Source organism: Macadamia integrifolia, chromosome 3 (genome assembly GCF_013358625.1).
Source record: "Macadamia integrifolia cultivar HAES 741 chromosome 3, SCU_Mint_v3, whole genome shotgun sequence".
Taxonomy (NCBI): Eukaryota; Viridiplantae; Streptophyta; class Magnoliopsida; order Proteales; family Proteaceae; genus Macadamia; species Macadamia integrifolia.
Window position 1 is genome coordinate 18,365 of NC_056559.1, and position 26,797 is coordinate 45,161.

The 26,797-nt window shown below is 38.3% G+C and overlaps 2 protein-coding genes and 1 pseudogene across 2 annotated transcripts; 1 reads left to right on the forward strand and 2 right to left on the reverse strand.

The window, feature by feature from the left end:
* The first annotated feature begins 2,257 nt into the window (after positions 1-2,257).
* LOC122074638 (F-box protein At1g47056-like) lies at positions 2,258-4,343 on the forward strand. Its single transcript, XM_042639553.1, has one exon. The coding sequence runs from the start codon at positions 2,388-2,390 to the stop codon at positions 4,128-4,130; it is 1,743 nt and encodes a 580-aa protein (XP_042495487.1). The 5' UTR covers positions 2,258-2,387; the 3' UTR covers positions 4,131-4,343.
* Positions 4,344-8,540: 4,197 nt separating this feature from the next.
* Positions 8,541-14,430, reverse strand: LOC122073134 (annotated as a pseudogene).
* Positions 14,431-14,751: 321 nt separating this feature from the next.
* LOC122074464 (phosphatidylinositol 3,4,5-trisphosphate 3-phosphatase and protein-tyrosine-phosphatase PTEN2A-like) lies at positions 14,752-26,479 on the reverse strand. The gene is made up of 13 exons (XM_042639283.1): positions 26,212-26,479; positions 23,727-24,138; positions 21,882-21,983; positions 21,734-21,790; positions 20,842-20,907; positions 18,829-19,005; positions 18,614-18,700; positions 18,455-18,519; positions 18,282-18,358; positions 16,484-16,530; positions 16,210-16,340; positions 15,654-15,723; positions 14,752-15,459 (listed from the first exon to the last, which is right to left on the reverse strand). Exons 2-13 carry the CDS (start codon positions 24,135-24,137, stop codon positions 14,923-14,925), a joined length of 1,827 nt encoding a protein of 608 aa, XP_042495217.1. The 5' UTR covers position 24,138; positions 26,212-26,479; the 3' UTR covers positions 14,752-14,922.
* Between the last annotated feature and the right edge of the window lie 318 nt (positions 26,480-26,797).

Genomic DNA, 26,797 nt, shown 5'->3' on the forward strand with positions numbered 1-26,797 from the left:
AAAAAAAAAAAAAAACCACTTATAACTGATAGTCCCAAATCGTATTAATATCATATCGGTATCAAGCACTATCATTTTCGATAGCAATACTAATATTTAAATCCATGGCCATCTATAGAATATCAATTTATAGTCTCTCTAAAAGATCAAAGAAACTTTCTCTAACCACAATAATTTGACTAGAATCCTATAATTTTGATGATGCAAACATAAGCGACAATAAAACAAAAAAGAAATGACTTACATGATGAAATTGGGAAAATATCTTGGTTGAATAGATGAAGGAGAAGGATCCTATGCATTGATCTCAAGTTAAAAATTTTAAATACCATCTCAATCATCTAACATACTTTGTAGTGATTCATTTGCTTACATTTTCTTAAAGTATAGTATGAAAAATAATAAAGAAAAAGATAGAAAAACACAATGTACACATAAGGTTGTGTCAGTGTAAGGGTATTATGGGCATATGAAAAAATTTTATATTAAAATTCAAATACACCATCGTAAGCACGGTTCAAGAAATTAGATCAGTATCAGGAGAATCACATGGATTGGATTGGTATCAGCCAATCTCAATCTCGATCTTGATTTTGGGTCAATCCCATATCATTATTGTAGCATAAATTAAAGGTAAAAGGGTAAAATTTTGAATTTCAAAAGAAAACCAAGGGTAAATTAGCCGGATCCAACTTGATACACCAATCTAGATAGATAAGGAGAGAGGCAGATCCCATTTATGATCCCTATTACTAAAACCGTGATCATATGTAATGATACATTCCCCTTATATTGTCAGTCATCCATTTAATTTTAATAAATTTTATTTTGTTAATTGAACTTTAAAACCTCTATTTGTCACTTGACCAATTTTGTTGGTCTTAAATCTCACATATAAGTGAAGAACCTTCGGGACTAATTTGTACGTCACATGATAAACATTTGTGTATTCCACGGATTTCACAATGTTTAGATATCAAGAAAAAAAAAAGGTAAGTTGAATTTCAAGGAAGAGATAAATGTACATATTGATCATTGTGTCATAGTGATTTTTTTCTATGTTGACATCCAAACATAAGATGATAGCGATTACATTATCCGTGCAATGCTTTTTTTGTGACAATACTTTTTTTATTTTTTTAGGTAAACATCATTTTATGCGTATCACATAGTAAAAAATCTTCATTGGTTGATCCATATACGAAAACAACTTAGACGACATTAAAATATCGATGCCAAGTCTGATCCAAACTGGTCTAGGTCCTAGACTAAATATGGAATCATATCCCAATTCCAAATTTTTAAACCATAGACCTTACCGGTTGAGGGAACCATGTAGGTTAAGAAGGTAACTTGTCAAAAGAATAATAATAAATAAAAATCCTACAATAATAGGGTATGTTGAAAGTTGGATAGAAACATAGAACACATTTGAGAGAATCACGTGAGTGTCGGCTTGGGTTGGTGGTGCACTATGTTGGCAATTCATGGTCAGTGGCAAGGATAGAGAACACGTAGCCGTCACTCAAAACTCGAACATGATTGACAAGGGGATATAATCTCCCCCATATAATATATTCGACCAAAGGATGGATCATAAGGATACATTCCTTATGTGTAGCGTGATTGATTGTCGTTATTTCATCATAAAACCTTACCCCCAAAAAAATTAAAATTTGTTTAAATCATTTTTAAAATTTTTTTTATTTTAAAAATTAGAATCAAATCCATTGACTCCGCTTATTTGAATTGGAATTTTTCGTGATCAATATCGATTTTGATCACTTTCAGAGCAATTTATGCTATGATTTTTAGGACTTGATTGTTGGGTTTTTAGATCTGAGATTTTTTCAGGTTATTGAGATTGATTTCGGCCGATTCCAATACAACAAGGATTCAAAACCGATTAGACTCACTATATTCAATTAATTCAATTTTAATCATTTTGAAATGACCGATTCTAAAAATTTTGAAACTTAATAACTGAGTCTTCAAATCCGAGAGACCGATTCTAGGGTTTTGGGACCAATTCCATTCTCTTATCAGAATCAATCGGAACAGTAGTACAGATCCTTTATATTTTTTTTCGACAGTAGACTCGAGGAAAGAGGCATGCGGAAGGCCTGAATGACCGAATGGCCAGTTGGCAATGAGTGGAAATGACTTTTAAAAAAGAAAAATAAAAAAAGGAAACCAAAACAATATTAAATCGGATTTGAAGTCCGGCCCGCTTAGATAGATATCAGAAGAGAGAGAGAAGAGAGAGAAAGGTCATTGGATACTGTATTGTATTATACTATTCTGTATAGCAGTAGAATTGTAGGAGAGATAGAAAGAAGAGCAAGAAGGAAGAAGATAAAAAGAAGAAACATCATTGATATGATAGAATGAAGGAGGAGAAAGTAGGAACCACAATCCCTCCGCCTTCCCGGCGCCGTTGCTGCTTAGATTTATCACTTCTGCTCCGATCTCTGTGGATGGGCCAGACGGCTTCCATTGCCGGAATCCCATCCGCGTCAAACCTCCGCGACACCAATTCTACACAGATTCTCATCAAGAGCAGATCCACGTCGTCCCTGATCTTTCCGATGCCCGGCGTCGATACTGTTGATGCCGACGCCGTTGCTGATGTTGATATCCTGTCCGATGGTGATGGTGATGGTGATGGTGACTACATCTCCGATATCCCCGACGAGTGCTTGGCCTACATCTTCCAGTCCCTGTGTTCCCTAGACCGTAAACGCTGCTCCATCGTCTGTCGCCGTTGGCTTCGCGTTGAAGGCCAGAGCCGACATCGTCTCTCCCTTAAGGCTGAATCCGATCTCCTCCCCATCATCTCTTCTCTCTTTACTCGCTTCGATGCCGTCACCAAACTCGCTCTCAAATGCGATCGCCGATCCACCAGTATCGGCGACGAGGCTCTTGTGCTTATTTCTCTCCGATGCCGTAACCTAACTCGCCTCAAGCTCCGTGCTTGCCGCGAGTTGACCGATGCAGGCATGGCTGCTTTCGCTATCAACTGTAAGGGTTTGAAGAAGCTCTCTTGTGGTTCATGCACCTTTGGTGCTAAGGGCATGAACGCTGTCCTTGATCACTGTTCTTCCCTTGAAGAGCTTTCCGTCAAGCGTCTTCGTGGCCTTACTGATGGTTCTGCTGCAAAGCCTATCGGACCAGGTGTCGCTGCGTCCTCCCTTAAGAGTATCTGCATCAAGGAGCTCTACAATGGCCAGTGCTTTGGACCCTTGATTATCGGTTCCAAGAATCTCAGGACCTTGAAGCTCTTCCGCTGCTCTGGGGACTGGGATAAGCTACTCGAAGCAATAGCGGAAAGAGTCACTGGTTTGGTTGAGGTGCATCTAGAGAGACTCCAAGTTAGCGACGTTGGTCTTGCTGCTATCTCTAATTGCTTGGATCTGGAGATATTGCACCTTGTTAAGACTCCCGAGTGCACGAATACGGGGCTTGTGTCCATCGCTGACCGCTGCAAGCTACTAAGGAAACTCCACATCGATGGATGGAAGACCAATAGAATAGGTGACGAGAGCCTTATCGCCATTGGTAAACAGTGCCCTAACCTTCAGGAGTTGGTCCTCATTGGTGTCAATCCTACTTCTTTGAGTTTGGGTCAGCTTTCGGCCAATTGCCATAATCTCGAGCGCTTAGCACTTTGTGGAAGTGACACGTTTGGTGACGCCGAGATTTCATGTATTGCTGCTAAATGCATTTCGTTGAAGAAGCTCTGTATAAAGGGCTGCCCTGTCACCGATCATGGGATGGAAGCGCTTGCTGCTGGCTGCCCTAATCTGATTAAGGTTAAGGTTAAGAAGTGCAGGGGAGTAACTTGTGAGGGTGCGGATTGGTTGAGGGCAAGTCGAGTTTCATTGGCTGTCAATTTGGATACTGGAGAAGTAGATATTCAGGACGCCAGTGCTAGTGATGGAGGAGCCCAGGACAACGGGCTGGACTTTCCTCCTGTGGTTAGTCACATCTCAGCTGTTGATATGCCATCTAGCAGTACTGGTAGGCCGGCATTGTTCAAGGGGAGACTCGGGCTTTTTGCAGGGAGGAATTTTGTGGCCAGCACTTTCAGGAGATGGTCAAACAATAATAGCAATTCACAGAGTAACTAGAGGAAATGGACGTACCCAAGAATGGAGAAGGGACCCCCTTCCTTCACACTCCTCTCCTCAAAAAAGGAAAGGAAAAGAATGACCTTATTTTACATTGTTTTTTGCTGTACCATTGTTGTTTTCCTTCTTTTTTATAATTGTGTGATGTTATTTATTACCTTAAATACTGAATTCATGCTTTTGGAAATGGCTACTGCAAGAAATTTTCTTCTACCTCTTGCTTAATTTTATCTTCAAAGCAAGTTGGTTGGTGCTTCTTCCTTTGATGCGTATCTCCTACAACATCCCTTATTGCTTCCTTATTTATTAACTATTTTCAACTGTTAGCACTTTACTGTTATTCTGTATTCATGTCTAATTGGTTGAAGGTTACAATCTGAAGAAGACTTGGCATGATGAATGTGAACGTCTAGATTAGAACCATTTAGGCCCATGGCTTTCTTGTTCTTGATTAGAAACTTTGTGTTAATGCATTTGTACCTTTAATCCCCGTATAACTGGCGATGTGTCTGATGGGTATGCAGATTGAGATGTGTATCAGTAGTATGCTTAAAAGATATGAACATACAATTTTTCCCATGCATGTAGGTTGTACTTGTCTTTATCCGGGTACATATTTTGAAATCTTCTGTAAATTCTCCAGTTTGTTGAGTGTTAAATGTTGAACTAAGGAATGATACTTTTCCTTATTGGACTTATTAGTTATGCAGAAATCTGGTGCAGACAGAGCTTGCTTTGTATTGTTGGAAAGGGGAGATTATATAATTTGAAACTAGTAATTTCTCTTCAATTTTGTAGTATCTTGGAGCCCTGTTATTTATTTCCCTCGGGCTATGTTTGGATGTCAAGAAAAAAAAATTTAAAAATAAATAAATTTGATGAGAGAGATAGACACATAAATCAATAACTGTCATCTTGATTTTTGTCCGATTATCTTTTTTCTTTTCTTTTCTTTTCTCGACGTCCAAATGTAGACACGTACATCAATCATTGTGTTCAATGAAGTTGCTTTGTTAACGAGTGGTTACTTCTACAAAACATTGATGATTACTTCTTTCCTCTTGACTTCAATTGTTAAATTTGTGATATCTACCCTCTTGTTTGGTGAGTATAACCAGTTATTTCAATCAAAATTAAATTCCTAGAGTGGTTAATCTCAATATAGACCTGTTATGGTGTTGGCCAAGTCAGAAAACAGTCATGAAATCCTTGAAGGGATTGTTTGGAATAGGATTCTTAGAGCACTTGGAAACAACACCAATTTCCAAGCTTATTTCTATTCTTACTGAATATGATTTGCTGTACCATTTGATGTATTTTGTTGCTTAAATACTTCAAAGAAATTTCTTTCAATGGTGCTTAGGAGTTGGAAATTTGCTTAGTAGACATATTTGCCACTTCATCGCGCAACTTATTCTTGGCAAAAGTGGATTGTTACCCTTTACATTCGTTCCTCACATTTTTTTGTTTATCTTCATCTGTGAATACCCTCTGTCCATCAGCTTGGTTCTTGTTTGGTTTTATTTATTTCATGTTGGTGATGATGAATTATATTATAGATCCTTGAAGTTGTCTGGTGGGAGGTTACTTCAAACTGACCCGATACTTAATTTTCTGATTTGAAGTTATGAATTCACCGTGTTGGTGTCTTTGGGCTCCTATTATTTAATCAGACATCCTTCATACTCCATGGCCCTTTGTCTCAACTTCAGTGATCCCTCTTCTCTGCTGTCATTGTTGAAAGCATCTCTCTCTCTGTCTCTCTCTCTCTCACTCACACACACACACATTAATGAATGCTTCTATAACTTGTAGCCTGCCGTAACTTATATTTAACTTATTTTTTCATTTAATCATGAGGTTTGATCATCAGCTACCCTATACTGTACATTGTCTATGGGGTTTCACATGCAAAATTACCTCATAGAAAAGCAAAAGGAAAAGGAAAGCAAAGCAAAGGAAAAAACCGGGTCCTGTTCATCTAATCGACTATTTGATTCTAGATCTGTTGGTTGCAGTTGATGTCTCCTTTGGTATCAGTCGGAGTGCAGTTGGCTAGTTTTAGTATATTGAAAGTGTATTTGCTATGGTTGTCTTGGGTAGTGCCTCCAATGGAATAGCAGAGAAACAAAGGGTTCATGAGTCACAAAGAGTTGATGTTGGCTCACTGACCAGTTATCTCCTTGGCATGATTTTGTAACTCAAAATGTTGATTTTTGGGTGTCTCTCACTTAGATTTTTTTTTAGTTTTGTTCACTTTTTCCTTCATTGCCTATTGGCTAGTTCTACCTTCAATGCTCTTTGTTTTTATCTAATCACCATCAATGCATTTGACAGAGGTCGGACATATTTTAGCTGATCAATGAGGATTATGTTTTCTGTTAGCATTTAATGTTTTATGAGGATCTTAAGGGTTTCCCAGTCCTCTGCATTTGGATTACAGCAATCTCAAACCCAGATTAATTTGCTTGACAGAGGATGGATCACTGAATATATGAACTTAACCAGCTGTGTGTGTGCGTGTTTGGATTATGTTGGCGGCTAGGTCATGAAACTTGATTGTTTAAGCCTTTAAGGTGTTTAGAACTTCAGATGATCAGTGTTTCTTGTGAGGCTGCAAAAAAGGGGTCGTTATGTTTGGATGTCAAGAAATAATAATTATAAGAAGAAGAATTATCAAGTATCTGTATCCATCCCCTGGTTGATTGGTGAATTAGCAATCACATCAAAATGCTCGTTGGAGCATTCTGATTTAGTTAAATTCTTTTTCTTTCTTTCTCTTTCTATATTTTTTTTCAAATTAAAAGAATAGCAGAGGTCAGAGTCAAATTATGGTTGGGTTAATGGAATGGCCATGGCGGCCTTTGTTGCTTTAGTGCCGGACAAAAGAGGGAAAAAAAGAGCGGAGAGGCATCTATGATTTGTTCAAAATGCTTGCAGCCAGCAGTCACAGACTATTAATGGTCTTCGGTGGGAAAAGGTCTTGGGTCTCTTTGGAACTGCAGTATATTGATTCCCACTCCTCCACTGATCTCTTTCTTTCAAAACAATCATTTTCCTTTCTTTGACTAATGGTGGAGAGTCACATACCATGTATTTCACGTGGACAGATGATGTGTTTATTTCAATCGTTTGATAGAGAATATGGTCTATATTAATCACGTATTAAACATCACTATTAATCACGTATTAAACATCACTTTAATTAAATTAATGGATAAAAATGGATGGTTCAGATTTATCGATTTATCTTGTGATTTCTAAGATCGTCAATATCTTTTGTTACATATCTAATTACCTATAAAACATAACTTCCAAGAAACTAGGAAAGATACTAATATTTCTATGACTTTGGATAGTCATCAAGGGGACTTAGTAAAACTCTCCCAAGGGAGAACTGCCAAACACCAAGACAAGCCCTCCTCCTAAGGAAGAACTGCCAAACACTAAGACAAACCCTCGATCGACAGGAAACTTGACTTGACTCTTGTCCCTTGAGGCATATGCATCTCAGCATCTCCACACATGATTTTAGGCAAATTGAAATTTTGTCGAAGCAGGCAGTGAAGAAGTCCATAAGGAGAAGGATTCCTCAGCAATGATTTTGAGATCAAAGTTTTGATTGAAAACATATTAATCACTCATTCCATTTTTATTAAGAGGATGAATACGGGAGAGGAAGTGGACTCCAAAGTACCTGAGAGTTTGGGGCAAAATGTTTTAAGTGCATTAAAGATGTCAATAGGACAAGGATCAGCAACTTTCCAACGACTCATCAAGTCTTTAAGTGACTCGCTCCAAGTCAACAGCCATTCCAATCAAACTTGGTCTACTTTTTTTTTTTGGTAAGGAAAAAGGGTGTTCCATGGTAGTGATCATAGCCCCTAGGACAAGCCTCGTACGGCAAGTAACGCTTCCGCAGGACCAATGGGCGATAGTGGGCATGCCAAGACTTGAACCCATAACCAACCAACTCGAGCGGTGATGGATTGAGGGCATTTTCACCACTAGGCTACCAACCCCATTAGTAACATGGCCTACTAACTCGGACTGATCTTGGCATTTTTTAACCTCCAGAGTTTCGAAGACTCTTGACTGGGTCTCCTTAAATTTTGATTTGACTCAATTATGACTCGTCGGAGTCAAAACCTGGTTTTCCAACCATGATTATATATTGGACATTTCATAAGATCCTTATGTATTACTGGAAAAGTATAGCCAAGGCAATACAGGGAAATGGATCTTTAGTAAATACTTATACAGCAACTATAAAGACTAATTTGGTCTTCCTCTATCTTCTTCCAAGCTAGAACAGAAAAATAACTAAACAAAGCAAAAAACTATCAAAAAAAGCAAGAAACACAGGACTCTTTATGCTGAAAGAGGACATCCAATCTTCAGAGACTGAACTATTGAAGAAATAATTCTTGTAGGAAAGATGAATTGAACATGTGAAATCACTTTCAAGTTGCATACTCAATTAAGAATGCTATACTGCATATCTTGAAGGATCAGTAATAGAAAGATAATTTCACTCCTCCATGAGACTTACAGATGAAAGTGGAAAGCATGGGTCACTTGTAGCTCCAGATGAATCTTAATTGTACAAAAGCCACACTACTAACAAACTCTGCTTCTATTCTGCATTCTTCTCTTTCTTTGCATGTGGCTTCTGGTATGGAAGTATCCGAGAGAAGATGGTCCCATTTGTCACAATTCCAATCACAGAGCCAAGAATTACTTTCAACTGAATCAAGGCAGACAAGTACAAAATGAGAATCGAAAACGGAATTGCTAATAAGAATTTTAACCCACCTGCATGGTCCACAGTTAAAAGATCAAACGTCTTTAGAAAGGAAAGAGATGCAACCAACAGTTTAGGGGAGATCAGCCATTTGATGGTCTTACATGAATATGATATAAAATCCGCTAATCCTTGATGCCACATTGCAAAATTGGTGGTTGATTTCCTCAAAATTAATCATACGAATGCTGTTCTAATTTAGCACAACTGCATAACCCCAGAGAGATGGTTGTTTGGCAAGAGTAGGGACATGGTTTTCCTACTGTTACCCAACCAAAGTATTGGGGGCAAGGCCAGGACAATGATGATGACATGAACAAAGTTTATATGGCTTTTCTTCTTTGGCGGACACCACCAAAACTGAAACCTGAAACCACATACATAAAGTGTCGGCTTCCACAAAGTAAGGTGTCTGACGGGCAAGTTTTTCCATACTACATGTTTTTCTTATTGTCTTAGATGATTATTAGAATCAGATGTGGTGAACTTCTCGCTATATATCCTATGGAAGCCTTTCCTGGTCAATAAACAAAACATGTTGCCTTCCTTTTAAAACATCGACTGTAATTAACAAAATAAGAACACAAGGATACCCCTAGTGGGAGCTTTTTCCAGGGTGCTGGTGAAAACTCACTGCAAAACAAAGATTAGACGTCATAAACAAGAGCACCAAAGCATATTCGAGTTCACCAAAAGAACAGTGCAAGTTGTATAGAAAGCTCACCAATTGAACCTCCAAAGTTCATATAAGAAGTCAAGAAGCTAAGCTCGCCCGAGCTTTTGTTCTGTAACAGATTTGTTTCCGGAAAATACATGAAAGGGGTGCTCAAATAAATACTTCAAAAACTCAAGGAAACAGTAACCAGTTGTTTGTTTTAATATTGAAAGAATTCATAGCCTCTGGGGATCCAGAGCAAGGAGTTTCAATTTCCCAACGGAGATTATGTAAGGACAAAAAGTCAAAAATGGATTGATTTGGTCTCTTCAGTCAAAAGTCTGAGTTGTAATAGCAGCAGGAACTAAGCTGCATACCATTAATATGATCTTCTCATTCTTTTTAAACTAACTTCCTATCCTTCCAAGATGCCGTACTTCATCTCCCAAATCCTTCCATTTCTTCATCTCCAAACTAGTTTTCACATTCTTCAATCCCTAACACAATATACCATACTTCATTTCAAATCAGCTAAATCCAAATAGTCCCAAACCTTCGATCAAGCACCATTTTAATCCATTAAACCCAACCTAAATTCCACATGACCAACAGCCTACATCACAGTAAATCAGGTATGGGAAAATATGGTGTGCCACGTCAACAGATGATGTGGACATTGCCACTGTTGGATAGAGAGAACATGGTCTAGAATAGCTACTAGTCAAATTTCATGGCCTAATTCAATCAAATATTGTCACATGTAATGGCATGCATCCCCATGTTTGTCCATGCATTGCTACAGCTACGGTAGTCCAACTGCTACTGTGCAGTCTCCCATAATCTTAGATATTCCAGAGCTCTACTTTGCCAACCAGCAATCACCATTTAGTTGAAATTTGACATGCAAATCAGCGATATTGAGGTCTACCTGTCAACAAAATTTGGGCCCCATTTGATATGCCATGTGGCAGATTTTTAGGGCCATATAAGAAAGGCTTCCTAAACAGACCATTTAGGAAACTGACCAATGAAAATTAGGGCAAAATGTTCAGAATAATCCAGAACAATATGGCAAAAGTTTGCAATAATAGGACAAGGAATAACATGTGTGAAGTTTTCCAAATCCTTGAGATATGAAGTTCATGAATACATGAATCTACTTACTATGCCCTAACATCGTTCTACGATTTCATTAAAACCTAGCCCTTTTCTCTCATTCAATCAACCAACATCTACGTGTGCTCTACATTAGATTTCCCAATTTTCTGATTAAGTTCATGATTTGGATTATATCTGTTCAGTGTAATTCCTCAACTAAATCAGACTCGGGTGAAGATTTTTTGTGCAGCCAAAATTACCTAGTTCTGCTTACAATCCTGTTACCACCATCCTTCTATAGCATAGTCCTGGAATTCAGAAAGTAAAAGGATGCAGCAATCAATAATTAATTTTAACAAATCTGTAAAATAATTTAATTACAAGTCAATTATATATATAAGGCAAATCTCACACTGATCTGTGTTTCCAATTATAGATTTTGATCTGGTGATCAAAGGCAAGCATGCTTGCTCCTGTTGGGAGACAGAGCTATCAAAAATGTTCAGGAAACAGGAATTTTTTGTCAAAGCTTTAAAAGCTTGTAAGGCAAAGGTTTGAGGCTTGCCTCCGGTGCTCTTTTAAACTGGCTTCTCAAAGTGAGAGGGCAACATGAGAAGCACATAAACTTAGCTGGCAGTTCAATTTAAAAGTTTGAGTTAAAAAGTATCCTGCATCGTCATTTTCAAGGATTGACAAGAGGCACATGAAGCATGCTGAAGAGTTAGATTGCGATTGAAGGGAATGAAATCTTGACATTTTGGTCTGTGAATACATGGGGTTAAAATTCTCAATATAACATTTTCATATTAATCATCAAAGATATTTAACTCAAGAATTCACCATCTTAATCATCAAGATATTTAACTCAAGAATTCACAATCAAGACTGACGGACAAGGTAAATAAACACTTGATCAGAAAGCAGAAAGAATTTATTAACCAATCAATTGAAAATTGTACATTATAACACGAATCATAAAGCTTGAAACATAAGGAATATGGACAGTTGATACAGCAAACAGAGGTAATTGTAATGTAAAACATCGAAATCTTGACTGATGTTGTTCACTTTTGATAATTTTGAGTCAGTCCACAACGAAACTGTACACTGTAACGTTTCTTTTTGTAACACATTTAAATGTTGTGATTTCTTCAGTTGAGTGAGGAACTCCCTTTCTCTATGAACATAAGGTACAGAGCTACTCAGTAGGGTGGTGGGGGATAGGTTCCTGGATATGGACCTGCAGGGAGGGAAGGATGATCAGAAACTTGACAGATGTAAGACAAAAAGCAATCAAGATGATCAGGACACAGAAGATCAAAGAACGTTACCTGGCGGGGGATAATAGGGAGAGGCTTGCAGTAGAGGTGGATAGTTCTGTGGTGGATACGGTGGAAGTGGGTATGGCTGAGGAAGATAGCAAGTGAGTTGTGGAGGAGGATAGGCAGCAGGTAGTTGAGGTGGTGGCGCATACGCTGCCAGTGCTGGATTAGGTGGGTACGTAGGATAGGGAGATTGAGTAGGGTAGGCTGTTGGTCGTGGTTGGAATATACAGGGTATTGGGTCGACGGCGGTGGTGTTACATAGGGTGGTGCTGATGGTGCAAAGGTTGTCGTTGGTCTCTGCAAATCCAAGACTAAGAGTTAAAAGCGTTAAAAAGCAACAAACATTATAGTCTCCAACTACCCTACATTGCCTACTTCAATATTCCTAGGTACATTCAGAGCCACAATTCCTTCATATGTCACAACTTACATTAGCATTCGCATAGTAAATTATGAGTCGTACTTCTCCAGCGTGTCTGCAAGTTAAGATAAGCAGGTAATGGATTTGAGATTGAGAAGAATGCCATTCATATATATGTTGGGAAAGTGTTTCTTTCTTTCTCTAACAATACCTCCCAGTTTTAGTCTGTATGGGCCAAGGGGTATCATCAAAACCTTGGGAGAGAACCTTCTGAAGTTGAACCCTAGAAACAATAGCACCAGAAAACCAGAAAAATTAAAGCCAGAAGGTTCTAGTTTTGAGTGTTGGAAAAATATGCTTTTAAAGGTGTATCTGTGATGGTTGATTTACTTTCCGCTGCCAATGAAGTCGTCGTAAGTGAGGGTGTTGCTGTTCCAGACAATCACATTCAACTCCCGGAGACCTTCGATAAGCGTGAAGACGAATTTCTCTTGAAAGGTAGGGTTCTTACCTCCATCTGAACCAGAATTAAATAGGGAGACGAGGTATATAGAATTCAGAGCTAATCAATATGAGAACCCTTTTTTTTTCCTCTCGGAAATCATCGAGAATGAACAACAGAAAACCAGAAAATGGGGGAAGAATCTGACTTCTGAGAGGGTAGAGATGGAGAATGGGTTGGATGTATACCTACCAGTACAGGTCCTGGTCCGGAACTTAGTGCTTCCATATTCAAGGCAGACATAAGGGTCCTGCCTGGAGATCCATTCCGTGTCCTTCAACTTATTGCATCCCACAACTACAGATTCAAAACAAATTAACCACGAAATAAGATGGGGAAAATTTTTTCTTAACAGGGATTGGTGAGGTGATCATGAATGAATCATGGAATGTGGATTGGGATTGGGTAGGCGTACCTGTGATCTCTAGCAACTGGCCTTGAATCCCAGAAATCGACATGGATGAGTCCATTCTGGAAGGTATTGGAGTTGGATATTGGTTCATTAATGCAGAGAATAAACGGTTTCGGAATTGGAGGGGAATTTGTTATTGATTTGAGATTGTTATCCAACCTTTTTTACCCATCATATGATGATGTGGCATTAAAATAGAATGTCTGTTGTTGTAATTTAGCATCTTAGTCTAACCTCCCCTGGCCGGCTCTGTCTCTGGCACCCTGCCCACCACGGCGGCACCACCATCCCACCTTGCCGTCCTCCGACCTTTGCCCTAGCTCCTTCCTTCTGTGTCCATGGCTGACGATTGTTGTATTTGAGAAGATGAGTGGGAGTGGGAGTAATTATGAAGGGAGATGAAAGATTGATGAGACAGAGAAAGAAAGAGGAGAAGATAGTGATTTATGGCTCAGTCCCACTGCCAAAGAAGGAGATTTATCTATTAAATATCCTCTTCAACGATGACTGAATTAATTGGGCCTCCCGGAGACCTCAATGCCTGTTTCCCTTGAGCAATTTCTACCCCTAAACCCCCAGAAAATCCAAACTCATGTGCTCCTCTTCATCTCTTTGTTCTGCTGCTGTGATCGGAAGATGATGTTTCACTTATGAAGGGATTCTTCCTTCAGAAGAAGGGAAGGAAAACTTGGTCAACTACATAATGTATCGATCTTAAGGAACTGTGGACGAGCATTAAAGTGAAAGTTGAAGCATTCTCATTCTGAATCTCCTACTAGTGATCAGACATTGGCAAGGCATACTTCCCTCAAAATCCTCCGAAGCTCATGGATAATATTGGAGCAGGGAAGGGAATTCACTATGAATCCGTTTTCTAAACTATTTAAAAAAAAAAAAAAAACCACCGAACCCTCCGAACCTCCTTATGATTCCAGTTGATTGAACCTAATTCTAGTTGTTTTGTTTCGAAGCAAAAATACCAATGGGGCTGGCTCGTCTATTCAGATATTCTTGATCAAGAGATATTGGATTCTCTCCCGGATAAGCCTGAAAGGAGAAAGAGTGATGGAATGCCAACAGACATCTAGTAATGAATTCACCCAACCCGCCATTTTAAGAGAATTGCATAGTCCCTTGCCTAGAGGTGACTGAGGAAAGGAAGTAAGCATAACAATCCAACCAATCTATCTCATAGAAAGAAGCAGGCGTTAGCACACCATAACATATGATTGGTTTTCTCATTTAACTACCGTTGCAAATGAAGATCTTGGGGCTTATTCATGAGAATCCTCTTGCTGCATTTAATAGAAGTGGTCTCAGGCTCTTAGCTTTAAAAAGATTTTGCCATAATTTTTTTTTCTCTTTGTTCAGGAGTAATGAACCCCATTATTTTCTTCTTCTGGTAAAAGAAGAAAAATCTTACTCCAAATGGAAAAAGTGGACATAATTGACAAATCACAGAACTAACCAAAAATAATCAATTATGAGCACCTTGGTAAAATGAATATAACAGCTCTTGGTTTTCCAAGTAGCATGCTCCATTACTCAATCAGGCGGAAAATTAAGGAGAGTGTACATGAAGAACATCTATGTACATATCAAACTCACACTTAAACCAATAATACTGCCCCTGGTTCACTCACTTTCATAGTCATCTTCATCTCCAAAAGTAAAAACAGAAGCATCTGCAGCAATAGCCTTGAAGTCACTCGAATCAATTTTTGACACATCAAGACCTGAAGCAACTCCACCACTACCATCAGTATTCAACTTGCTAGCAGATGTGACTTGCATGGTTTCCTCGCTTCTCAATGAAACTTGTTCAGTTCCATGTGTCACAGCTGCAATTTGTTCTGCAGTAGTCCCAGTTTCAAGACCCCCACCAATAGTAGTAGCATGTCCTCCCGCCCCAGAAATTGCTTGATTTCGTCTGTGTTTGGAAGACCCACTGTCTTCTGCCTCACTGTCTGAGAAAACATCATCTTTATCTTGGCTTCCAGAACCTTTACTCGGGTCAGGAGTTGCAGCACCCCCATCTGCTGTGGCAGGAACGGTTCCTGAGCTTCCATCAGGTGGCTTGTTGGTAGTTTCAGGTTTGGGCCTTGTTGGGATTGTGCCATCATAGTCGATCATCACAACCTCAACCTGGAATCCCGGGGAAGGAAGTTTCCTCTGCACAGTGCATATCACAACCTTATTAAACGCCACAAGCATCGATAACAGGACCACAGAAAAAGGCCCAAGGGTGTGTCCCAAAACAACAAATTTTCTTCCCTACTCCACTTGGCCAGTCTACTGTGAATCTGCAAGCCTTAAAACATGGTTTTTTTGACAATTTAACAACTCATAAGAAAAGAGTTAGTTACCTTGTCAAATCCATCAAGATCGGAAGTGGTCAAGATTTTTCTGTTTTCTGTCATTGTCGTATTCAACCAACTGAAAATCAGAAAGGAACCAGGCATGCATGTTAGTTTCCATTCAGGAAAAGCACACAAGATAATGCTTGTAATCCACTAAAACAAGCATATGGAAGTCTCCTAGAAATCCAGATGCTAGTAAGAGAAGCCCTAAAATAGGATACCAATGTTTATAATTCATTGAGAAACAAACAGCATCCTTTTACTAGGAATTTATGAGCAGACCTAAACAGAGGTACAAATGTTCAATTATTTCATAATAGAATTTTTTTTCTTTTTCGTTGACTATGACTAGTGGACCACACCACAGTATCCCACTAACAAAATATATTCTTTTCAACTAAATCCATGGTAAATCAGAAGCAGTTACGAAAGTAAATGAAAAGATGAATTCTGCTTCCCATGAATCACGAGAACTCCTGAAAAATCTGGATGAAAACTAACAATTGCTGATTGTTACTGAAGTTTAAAGAAAACCAATACAAAAAATGGACAGTGTACAGACCAGTAGAAATCTCCTTGGCGATCATGAAAATGGATTTTGAAGTCTCCAGCTACTTCAGTAAGACCAGGCTCCCCTGGCAACGCAAAGACCATGATCCCTTTCTTTGGTGCACTAAACCAGAAATCTTCTGGCTGCAAAAAAGAAAAGGCAAAAAGAAAGTGTAAAGAATACATGTTGGAATTGTGATAAAATTTACAAACTGGAAATGAATAAGAAAATTTTAAGAGGTTAGGTTTCTTTTCATTTTTAATACATAAATAGGTCAGAAGTTTACCATCAAATCCTTTGTTCTTGGATGCTTCTTTGTAGAGAAGAGAATTCCTGTCCAACGAGAACATCACAGTTCATTGCCAAATTTATATGCACATTAAGGGTTTCCCGGGAGGGGGAACAAAACAAAATCAATCATAGAGATTCAAACCCAGCCTGTAGGCAGAAAATATTAAGCATGACGAATTCATGAAACTCCAATAGCATGATAAGATAGCCATCAACATCCATTTGTCTGTCCATGTTGACGAAAGAGGGAAAGAAAAGAAATACAAATTGGAAGAACGAATGCATGCTGATGTAGTACCAATAATCAGGGTTACAAATTGGGCCCATAAAACCTGAACCTGCCTGAGGCCATGCTGATATATTCCAGGCTTGAGCTAGGAGTTCAGCCTATGGAACAGGCAAGTGTAGAGAAATCCTGGCCCAAGTTCAGCCAGGCCCATGCCAAGCCCCAAGTATGATGATCAAGTTTGTGCTACAATCTGCTACCTATGTCAGTTTTCAAGTACAGTCTTCCACTCCTCCAGTATACACATTTTGTGCTTAAAATTTTTGGGTCAGGCTGGATTGGATTGAAATTTCTCAGCTAGATATCTGGCCAGACATTGCACCTAGGGATGTAAATTAACTGGATATTCTCCAGATCTGTATTCAGATTCGGCCCATTTATCCAGGATATGGATACACAGATATCCTATCCGATTAGGATCCGATCCGTAATATTTAATAGGGTGTAAATAAGTCCGGTCTGGTTAACCGGTTCTCTTCCTAATCATTCTGGCCTTCAGAGGTCAAGACCAGAACCAACTGATAAATTTTCAGTCCCCAAGTCTTAGGACCAGAACCATTAAATAATTGGTTTTCGTCCTGGTTCTTTATTAGGTTCGGGTCAAGTGGTTCTAGTCGGTTTTGGCCAGTTAAAACATATAATTGATTTCGCAAATTCAAAAGTAAAAATTGCTAACCTGTGTATCACAAATGTATCAATATGTTAATAATCTTCTGAAAACAAGAAATAAGAACCACTAAACTAACTTAACCAGTTCTACAAGATGGCACCAACTAATTCGTATCAGTTATTTGGTCGGGAGCCGTCGGTCTAACCAGTCCAAGACTGGACCAACTGATTACCTGCACTTCTTCAAAAGCCAGAACCAAAACCAACCCCACTTATTAAATGGTCGATTGGTTTCAGGTTTATACAGTCAGTTTCGGAATTTGGTGTTCAGTCCTGGTCCAGGATTGACACCCTTACCGATTAATATTGGACTCTTGGTAAAGCCATATTCGATTTGATTATATCCAATCAGTTTATATTTATTATATAATATACATGTATGATAAATATATGTGATATATACATGGTCTAATATGTAATATCAGGTTTTATAGACGACATTTAAAATAACAGAAGAGGTATTTGTGGAGAAAGATTTTAAGGTGAAGGATAAATAAGTAAAAAGATTTGTAAATAAAGGAGACCAAAAAAGAGGTTAAAACATAGGCCAATTTACTGGACATAGTTATACCCGGGCTGTATTCGGTCCATGTAAAGCCCTAGTTGCACTAGTGCCAGTATTTCTATAGATAATAGGTATTTTCCTTCTTTTTCGTCACTATAAAAACTTGCTTCAGGATCACACATCACAGCATAAACTCAGAGCAGTTAAAGTTGGATCCCTCGTTACAATGGGTCTACCAGGACAAAAGAGAAGAAAAAGAACCTCCATGGCATCAGTTAATAGCATTAAGTCCTTGAGAAGAAAACAAGGCCAGTAAGCACGTCAAGAGCATACCATTATGATCAGAGACAGTTATTGACGGCCTAATCCAATAAGGACATCTGTGAAGCCGAAATCCCCTGAGCATGCACCTGCAAAAAAGGTAACATCAATAATCATGTGAAAAAGCCCCCACCACCCCCCCCCCAAAAAAAAAGAGATGTTTGAGAGGGAATTTACGTTCATACCTACGTCCAGGTTGATTTTCTCCGTTGAAGTATGTTAAAACACGCTCAAAATATTTGACATACCTCTATGAAAAACAGAAATTTAAAATATTTATTAGATGGGCACAAATGATATACATCCATGAAATAATCATTTCTGCATAGCAAATATAGACTGACAATCTGACTTGGAAGAACTAGCCCCTTCCCATCCAAACATCTTTTCTGGTTGTAGTAGTCAATAGACTCCTCAGCTGTAGGGAAGAACTGCAGGGAGATGCAAATAATATAATACTATGGTCATGAAAACAACAGCAGCACAAACTTAAGTAACAAAATCTTCTAAATCAATTAACCCCCACTTCTACTAGAGGGGGCAACCAGTCACAACTCACCTTCAGGTATAGAAGAAGGCTAGAAATCATTAATCCAGTTCTCGCCATACCAGCCTTGCAGTGCACAACAACTACATTCTCAATGTCTTCTTTCAACCATGAGTATGCACTTTGACAAAATGATATTATGAGTTGAATTGGGGGGCAGTTGTGATCATTAAATGGAAAACATGCAACCTGGAAACGTATAGAACATGTCAAATACAGAAGTAAAAAAAAAAACTTTAAAGTAACATTCTAATTGTAATCTGATCAACAAAGAGAGAAACCTCCCAAGTCCAGAATGTCAAACTTTTCTTAGATTTGAGAACAGCAATACAAGATATTATTTGTCATATTTTTAGGATCTAAGAGAATATGTATATATATACGCATACATAATCATATTTTCACATAAAAAACAGTGGGGCTCACACAGAAAGTCTCTGTCCTATTCTGACCATGTGGATCCCATATGGAAGATGCCATTTTCCAACCCCTCATTGGCGCAGCGTGCAGAACCTGTCTTACACTGCCCTTATAGGAAACCCTCCCCCATATATATAGCTCAGTCAGATTTTTTTTTTGGTAAACCTTTCAGTTTCGACTAGGGTTGAAACCGAAATTGGGAACCTTGGTCAAATCCTCAACATTAAACATACTGGTGTGAAGTTCACACCATAAAATAACTCTAGATCCAAACACTACATTACCTTCTTGAGGATTTTGTAGGCTCTGAATTCCTCAAGTGTACAATTCTTCACCCGAGTAACAAGCCCATCAGTGCTGACTGAGTGAACACTTTTATCTCAAGGGAGAGGATTCTCTATGCAAGCAGGGTACTCTACACTGATTATTTTAATAATTATTTCTCTTTCTTTTAAAAAAATAATATAATAATCCATGTAAGGAGGAGCAGTGTACACCTTAGGCTCAGAGAGCCTTTCCCCTTATATATCATTTAGTCACCTATTCAATCAACTATAAATCAAAACCTCGCAAGATAGCTGAAAGTAGGTTTCCTTGGATTCTGAAATTTGAAATATATCCCAATATGATTGAAAGGAAAACTTTACCAGTCCTCATTCAGACGATATTCTTCTAGAGTAGAACATAACAGACTAGTATATTGAAAAAGGAAAAAAGGCTGCCACTCCGCTAGTGTGCAGTTCCCCTCTCGTGAATTTTTTATTATTATTTTCTCTCACATACTCTGAAAATGTAGGTCCCATGTGAATGAAACCTTTTTCAGGACTCCCATTGGTGTGGCGTGCAGATTCCTCCCCCACACTAGCAGCGTGGGGAACCCTCTCCTATTGAAAATAGAGTGACAAAGGCTATTTTGGGCATTTGAACTGATATTCATTGCAGAAGGGGCAAAATAGATATCACAGGAACCATCAGCATTTAAGCTTAAATTAAGCAAAAGTTCATACTTAATTATTGGGAAAAAGGGGAAGAAGACCAAGAGGTTATGAGTAATGAGTTATAACTTAGCACAATGAATCAATGACAATTTCCTGAAACACCGACATACAGCAGAAAGACCCCACCTTCCAAAAAAAAAAAAAAATTAATGTGTTTCCCGTTTTTGTCCTTTCTGACGTTCATTGGTCTCATGATTTTAAATCAAGGTATCGGTAATGGTAACATAACCCCCCCTTCAAAAAATAAAAAATAAAAACTTAATGTGTTTCCCATTTTTGTCCTTTCTGATGTTCGTTGGTCTCATGATTTTAAATCAAGGTATCAGTAATGGTAACATATCGGACAGTTTTGCCCTCAGTTTTCGAATAAAAAATTCGCTTTCTGGACATATTTACCCCGAATAAAAACCATTCCACCAATACATGACCAGGCAGGTATGGGCACAGCTGATACGGATACGGTTCGGCATCCGTCCATCTTTTAAAACCATGTTGGTCTTACAGCTCATAAGACATTTTTTTCCTTGCCCTTTCTGTGTTCTTTTTTTTTTTTTTTTTTAAGGGATGTGGGGATCAAAGAATATGACAAAATATTGAAACAACGTACCTTCCCCTCAAACAATGATGCATCATACAGCCTCTCTGAACACAGATTGTATACTTTGTATTTTCCCTGCATGGATAAGGTTGGTTAGCAAGATATCACCCATAGTACAGGAGAAAGAAATGGATTCCCAGATAAAATTGCCCAATGGAGCATGAAATTCCATTCACACAAATGACAAGTTTAAGAAACAATCTCACTTTCACATGAGATCAATGGCATCTGAAGGAACTTCAGCTTGGATGGCTTGGCTCGGCATCAGAATTAAGAGCAACAGGTGGGAAAAATCCCATAAACCATCAAAAACCTGGAGAAGTCCCATCAAAACTAATTGAACCCTTTTATTTCACATTCTCCTTTGGTCTTGTTTCACCATTAAAGCTCAACTACCCTAATTACCTAAATAATTTCTATTTCTGTTACATAATTTCTAATTTCACTATTACCCAGCTAGGGTTAATTAAACCAAACCTTAAACATTATCCAATTGTCCAAATTACACTCCTATCTTCTCCATTCCCTGACCAATAAATCCAACATTCTAATCACATAAATTTGTCTCAGAATTTCCTGAATTTTTAAGAAAACTCCTTCCCTTCTTGTTATAGTAGTTTCACACAATTCAGGTGTTGGATAAATAGTCTGATCCAACATCAGATCTGTTTGCCCAAACAGTCTCTTAATCCAGGCTGCAGATGGTATAACCCCCTGCAAGCAGAAGAAAGAATTAAGCAAACTAACTCCCTGTCACCCCTACCCACGGGGATGGCTGGTGGGCATAACGGAAGACCTATGATTCTAAAAACTAAAGCCAAACTGGGACTCCTAAGGATTACAACTTTTGCATTATCGTGCCATGTCATCCTCCACCAAAAAGCAGTAATTGTATGATCACCTTGTGGTGACTCTCAAAAAACTTGATCACTTCTTCCATGTGGTTTCTGTAGAACCCCTGCATTACATTTCTCACGTGGTCAGAAAACAGTTTAAGTAATAAAACATAGGCTATTAAACATGAAATGAAAACCATCTAAATTGTTTACCTCAAAATATCCAAAAAACCCAGAGCTCATATCGCCAGCGGGAAAACCCATAGCAATAATATTCTCAGTGATGTAAGTCATATCTAAATCAAATCCTCCTTCCTGGATATGGGGAATAAGAATCAAGGTTAGTAATGCTGGACATGTTGGAAAGTGGCATAGAACAAGAAAAAATGGAAAAGAGAAGACCTATAACCATATACCAGAAGAAGCAAAATGCATCATCACATGGGAAAGGCTATTTTACTTTAGCAGAGTTCTCTTGTGATGAACACAAGAATTTAAAACCTTGAATCATGCAAGAACATGATATTACTGAAGGTAACAACAGTTGCATAAGCAACAGGTGGAAATGGAAAATTGGTAACATTTGATATTTCAACAAAACCATGAAATTAACTCAAGAAACTCGCTTGAAACATGATTCAATAGTACCTTTTATCCATAAGATCATCATCTATAGATAATATGAAAGCAAAATGAAAAGTACACCATCAATGTGCCTGTGAACTGCTATACACCATCAATGTCCTAAGTTTTAACATTTCCCAACAGTACTTAGGTATTTATAAATTTAAATTTTAAGGGACATTTATAGAAGAAATAAACTTCATCCGCAACTTGTGGCAGTGCCTTTTGTCTACACAGGATTCAGATAGATAATTTAAAAATAAAAAACAAAAAGGAGAGATAGACCAGAGGTACTTTTTTGCTTTGTCCCCTCTTCCCCCCTTTTTTCTCTCTTTCTCCTCCCCCTTTTTATATATTCTTTGTTCTTTCTTTCTTGGATTAATATTATTATTCATCAAAAAAAAAAAAAAGATTGCCATTACAGATTCCCAATTAACCATGCATAGCTGCTATGCTCTCCCCCTGGGTCAACATGAACACAACCTAGCAGCAGGCATACAAATTTATTGAAGCTGATAAGTGATAACCAAAGGTACAATTCACCAACCCAAGGAATCTCCAGTCCATTAAAGTTGATAAAGTGATCCACCAGCCATTGTCTACTCAATTCAGAGCAAACATGTTTAAGAATTGTAAAGGACGACAAAACCCTTATCCCTCACCATCTCTACCACTAACATATTCAACTCAACAAAGCCGTACTTGTTACTAGTCCTAAGCTATGCATGGCTTTCCTTAATTCTCCTAAAATCATTTTAAACCTACCTCTGACTCTTTTAGCTCCTTCAATCTGAATCAAATCACCTCCATACTGAAGCATTCAAAGGCCTCCGCTTCACATGTCCATGTCACATCAAACGACTTTCTTGCAGCTTATCATGTATCGGATCTACTCCTAAATTAGCTCTAATTTGTTCATTCCTTATTTTATCCTTTCTCATTTTACCACTCATCCATCTCAACATCCTCATCTCAGAAACACTAAGGTAATCTACATGTTGTTTCTTCACTGCCCAGTGCCCAACATTCAGCTCCATACATCATTGTTGCAAGTGCACCATGTAGCAAAATTTAAAAAACATAACTTAATAAAATGAGATCATAATGTGATTTACTTTACACCAGAAGTTCATTTTAGTGCTAACAAAATGAAGGCAAAGCATCCACCAGACAGACCAAAGTGGTTCATTCCATTAAAATAGAAGATGCTTCTAAAAATAACAGATGAGCAAAATGTGAAACTAGGAAGCACTTTCACCATTCACATATATTAATAATTACACTATCAATAAAGGGACTGAAAATTTACACAAAGTTAGTGATGATGGAACTGAAAATGGAAGGAAAATTTTAATCACCACATACTTCCTAGCATGCAAATAAATAAATAATAAAAAAAAAAAAAGTAGTAGTAACGCTTATAGTGATAGGTACCTGATATCTCCGTTTGTTTTGAGAGACCATGTGTCGAGCCTTGACCTGAACAGCCTTCACAGCACTCTTAGATGAGTCAACTAACCCTTTCGTGAATGATCCAAAAACCCCAGGCTGTGCAGTTGTTGAGGCACCATCATCACTCTCATCTGGTGAAGGAGATTTAGGAGACGAGCGCAATCCAAAACCACTGGTGAATCGTGAAAATGGTGACTTCCCAGCATTTGAGTCCTCTTGCCCAGCTGTCGAAGGTTGTGGAATTTTGAGACTTCTAGCCCATGATGATACACCAGAAGCAGATAGAAGGGAAGGGGCATCACGTGCGGTATCTTGTCCAGTAGGGGCAGTAGGTGGAGCATCAGGAGCTTTAACGGGAGGTGAAGGTGATGAATCAGCAGATGCTGCATCCATTCTATCATCAAGAATCAAATGGTATTAGCACCAGTCACATAGAGAACCAATCATGTGGGACCTACTGTTGCAAAATTAATAGATTGCAAAATCAATAGAAAGCCAGGAGAACAAAGAAGAGAAAATGAAAATCACAAGAAGAATAAGAAAAGGTATCCATATCATACAAATGTCAAGCATCACAAATCAAATCCCCATTAACTATTAGAATCCTTGGATGTAGCCTTATTTACATGATTTACAATCTGAATTGTTATAACTTTAAAAAAAAAAAAATTATCACTAGGCTAAGTATATTTTCAGATTGTTTTGCATGTATCATGAATAAAAATGGTCAAATTTTAATTTCAAAGAATCCGATGCATTGTATTCACAAAGGTTATTGGTGAAAATTTATGATAACACCAGCTGTAATTCACTAAAATATTTCTCCGAAACAGATTGTTTCTTTCCAGGCTTCCTGCATAGCGGAAGTCAGACCATTACATCTACAGAGCACCAGTTTTAAACCCATTTCCCTTCCAACAATAAATCCCTATTGAATTTGGAAACCATAGGCTCTGATTCAACATAGAAAGGTCGGTAAATAGCATTCTTCTATTACTATGGTTCAATAACAACGAATACGTTTGAATAAATTACTATGGCCAATATTCCAGAGGGTGGGCCTTGGCACAATGGTAAGGTTGCTCCATTGCGACCTTAGTGGTCATGGGTTTGAATCGGGAAGCAGCCTTTCCGCGAAACGGGAGTAAAGTTGCATACGTTATGACCCTCCCTAGACCCTACAGTGGCGGGACCCTACTCGGTACACCCTTTTTACTACGGTCAATATCCCCATACATTGTGCCCAAGCAAATATATGACCACCTTATTAAGAATTTGGAAAAACCTAACCCCTATAGTTAAATTATTTTATGGATGTCTTGTGCTTGATATACTATTCACAATCAACCATTTCAAAAAGAGCGTGTGTGCAATTGATAACAGAGTGCCATATGCAAGAAAGTGGACAGAAATGCATAGCATCTATTCTTGCTTGACGTAGTTCAGTTTGGTACTACCATTTTGATGTTTTAGGGGCAGACTAGTTGAGCCTTATGAATTGAGGGACTCGTATGTTTCCAGCAAAAGCCTCTGTTATGCTTGCATGCTTATCTTGTATCAGGCTTAATCCCTTGAAATCTGTTGGGTTGGACAAAAGATAGAAACAGAGGGATTTTTATGGGGCAACTAGAGAAACGAACTATAAATGCAGATGTATTTCATTCTTTTTGCAACAATTCACATCGATGCTAAAGAAGTCTCAAGATTTTCCCCAGAACCAGCTTGCAAATGAACTCACACTTTTTTTCAGATTCGATGTGCATAAATTTGTAAAATGACAGTCAAATAGAGTTTTGACTATCATTTTACAAATTTATTTTCTGTTGGCCATCCAACCCAGGGGGGGATAGATTCAACTACCGAACCGCTAGAAGTTAAAAGGTGAGAAACGTACCATAAAATAACTACCTCGACCACTTTAGTAATGGCTAGTTAGATTCAGGGTCAACCCATCTAATGTGATCCCATATGTTATAACGCCCTCTACATACCGTTTCTAAACAGTTTGATTTAATGCTTCCTTAACTGAACACTTCAATCCTTCAGCACACAACCGATCCCCCGGTTCCAATGACACCGAAACCTCCCCTATCCCAGCATTCCCCATTGGGAACACTAGTTCAGCCTGACATTTCTAATGGACCATGCTCAGCCCTTCACAAATGACAATACCATACCCAGTGATCGTTTCCCAACTTCATATTTGAAAATTCATAGAATTGAAAATGAAAAGCAAATTAAGAGGTTAAAGCATGGAAATTACTTACCTAAGAAAGTTCTAACCAATAATCTTGGATAGCGATAAGAAGGTATAGATCTAACATTGAAGTTTATAAGGATCGGAATCCAATAAACAAACTGAAGCGCAAATAACCACCAAATTGAAATTTAAACATCTACAGAATCGAAAAAACATAAACAAACAGTGGCTTATGCCACCTTCAGATCTACGAAAATTATTTCTTACCTGTATAAGATAAAATCCTTCCCTTGGAGCACAGAAACCAGAGGTTAGGCTAGTTTGCGACAAAGTGACCTGAACTCCAGAGGAAATCGTTCGAACCTCAGAGGGTTTCAGAGTAATCCAAGAGAATCTATTTTTTAGAATTAAAATGAGAATTGCCGCAAAAGCGATAGGTTTTCCTGAAGAAGAAACCACTTCCAGACGCCTTCACACGATCCCTTTCATCGGTCAAGAGAAACATAACCCGCTTGAATTGCTGGATCTAACGTTTGACCATTCGTGGTCCTAAAAGAAACAAAACATAAATACCCTTCAAATAGATCCTATTCCGACGGACGTGATTTGGGATCTTATCGTTACATGATATTTGGATTGTAACTAATGAGATTCGGATCTAAAGATCAAGGAGTAATCTGTGGTGTCAATTGGTTGGTTCGATCGGGTTTAACTGTTTTTGGTCAATCCAAACCCAAACTGTTGTAATGGTGTTCGGCTTCGGTCTTTGTCCCGTTTCTTATCGGCCTTTTTGTTATTCGTTTGTAACTGGTCTGTAAAAGGGTTTGGTCTAGTCTGATTTCAGGTACAGAAA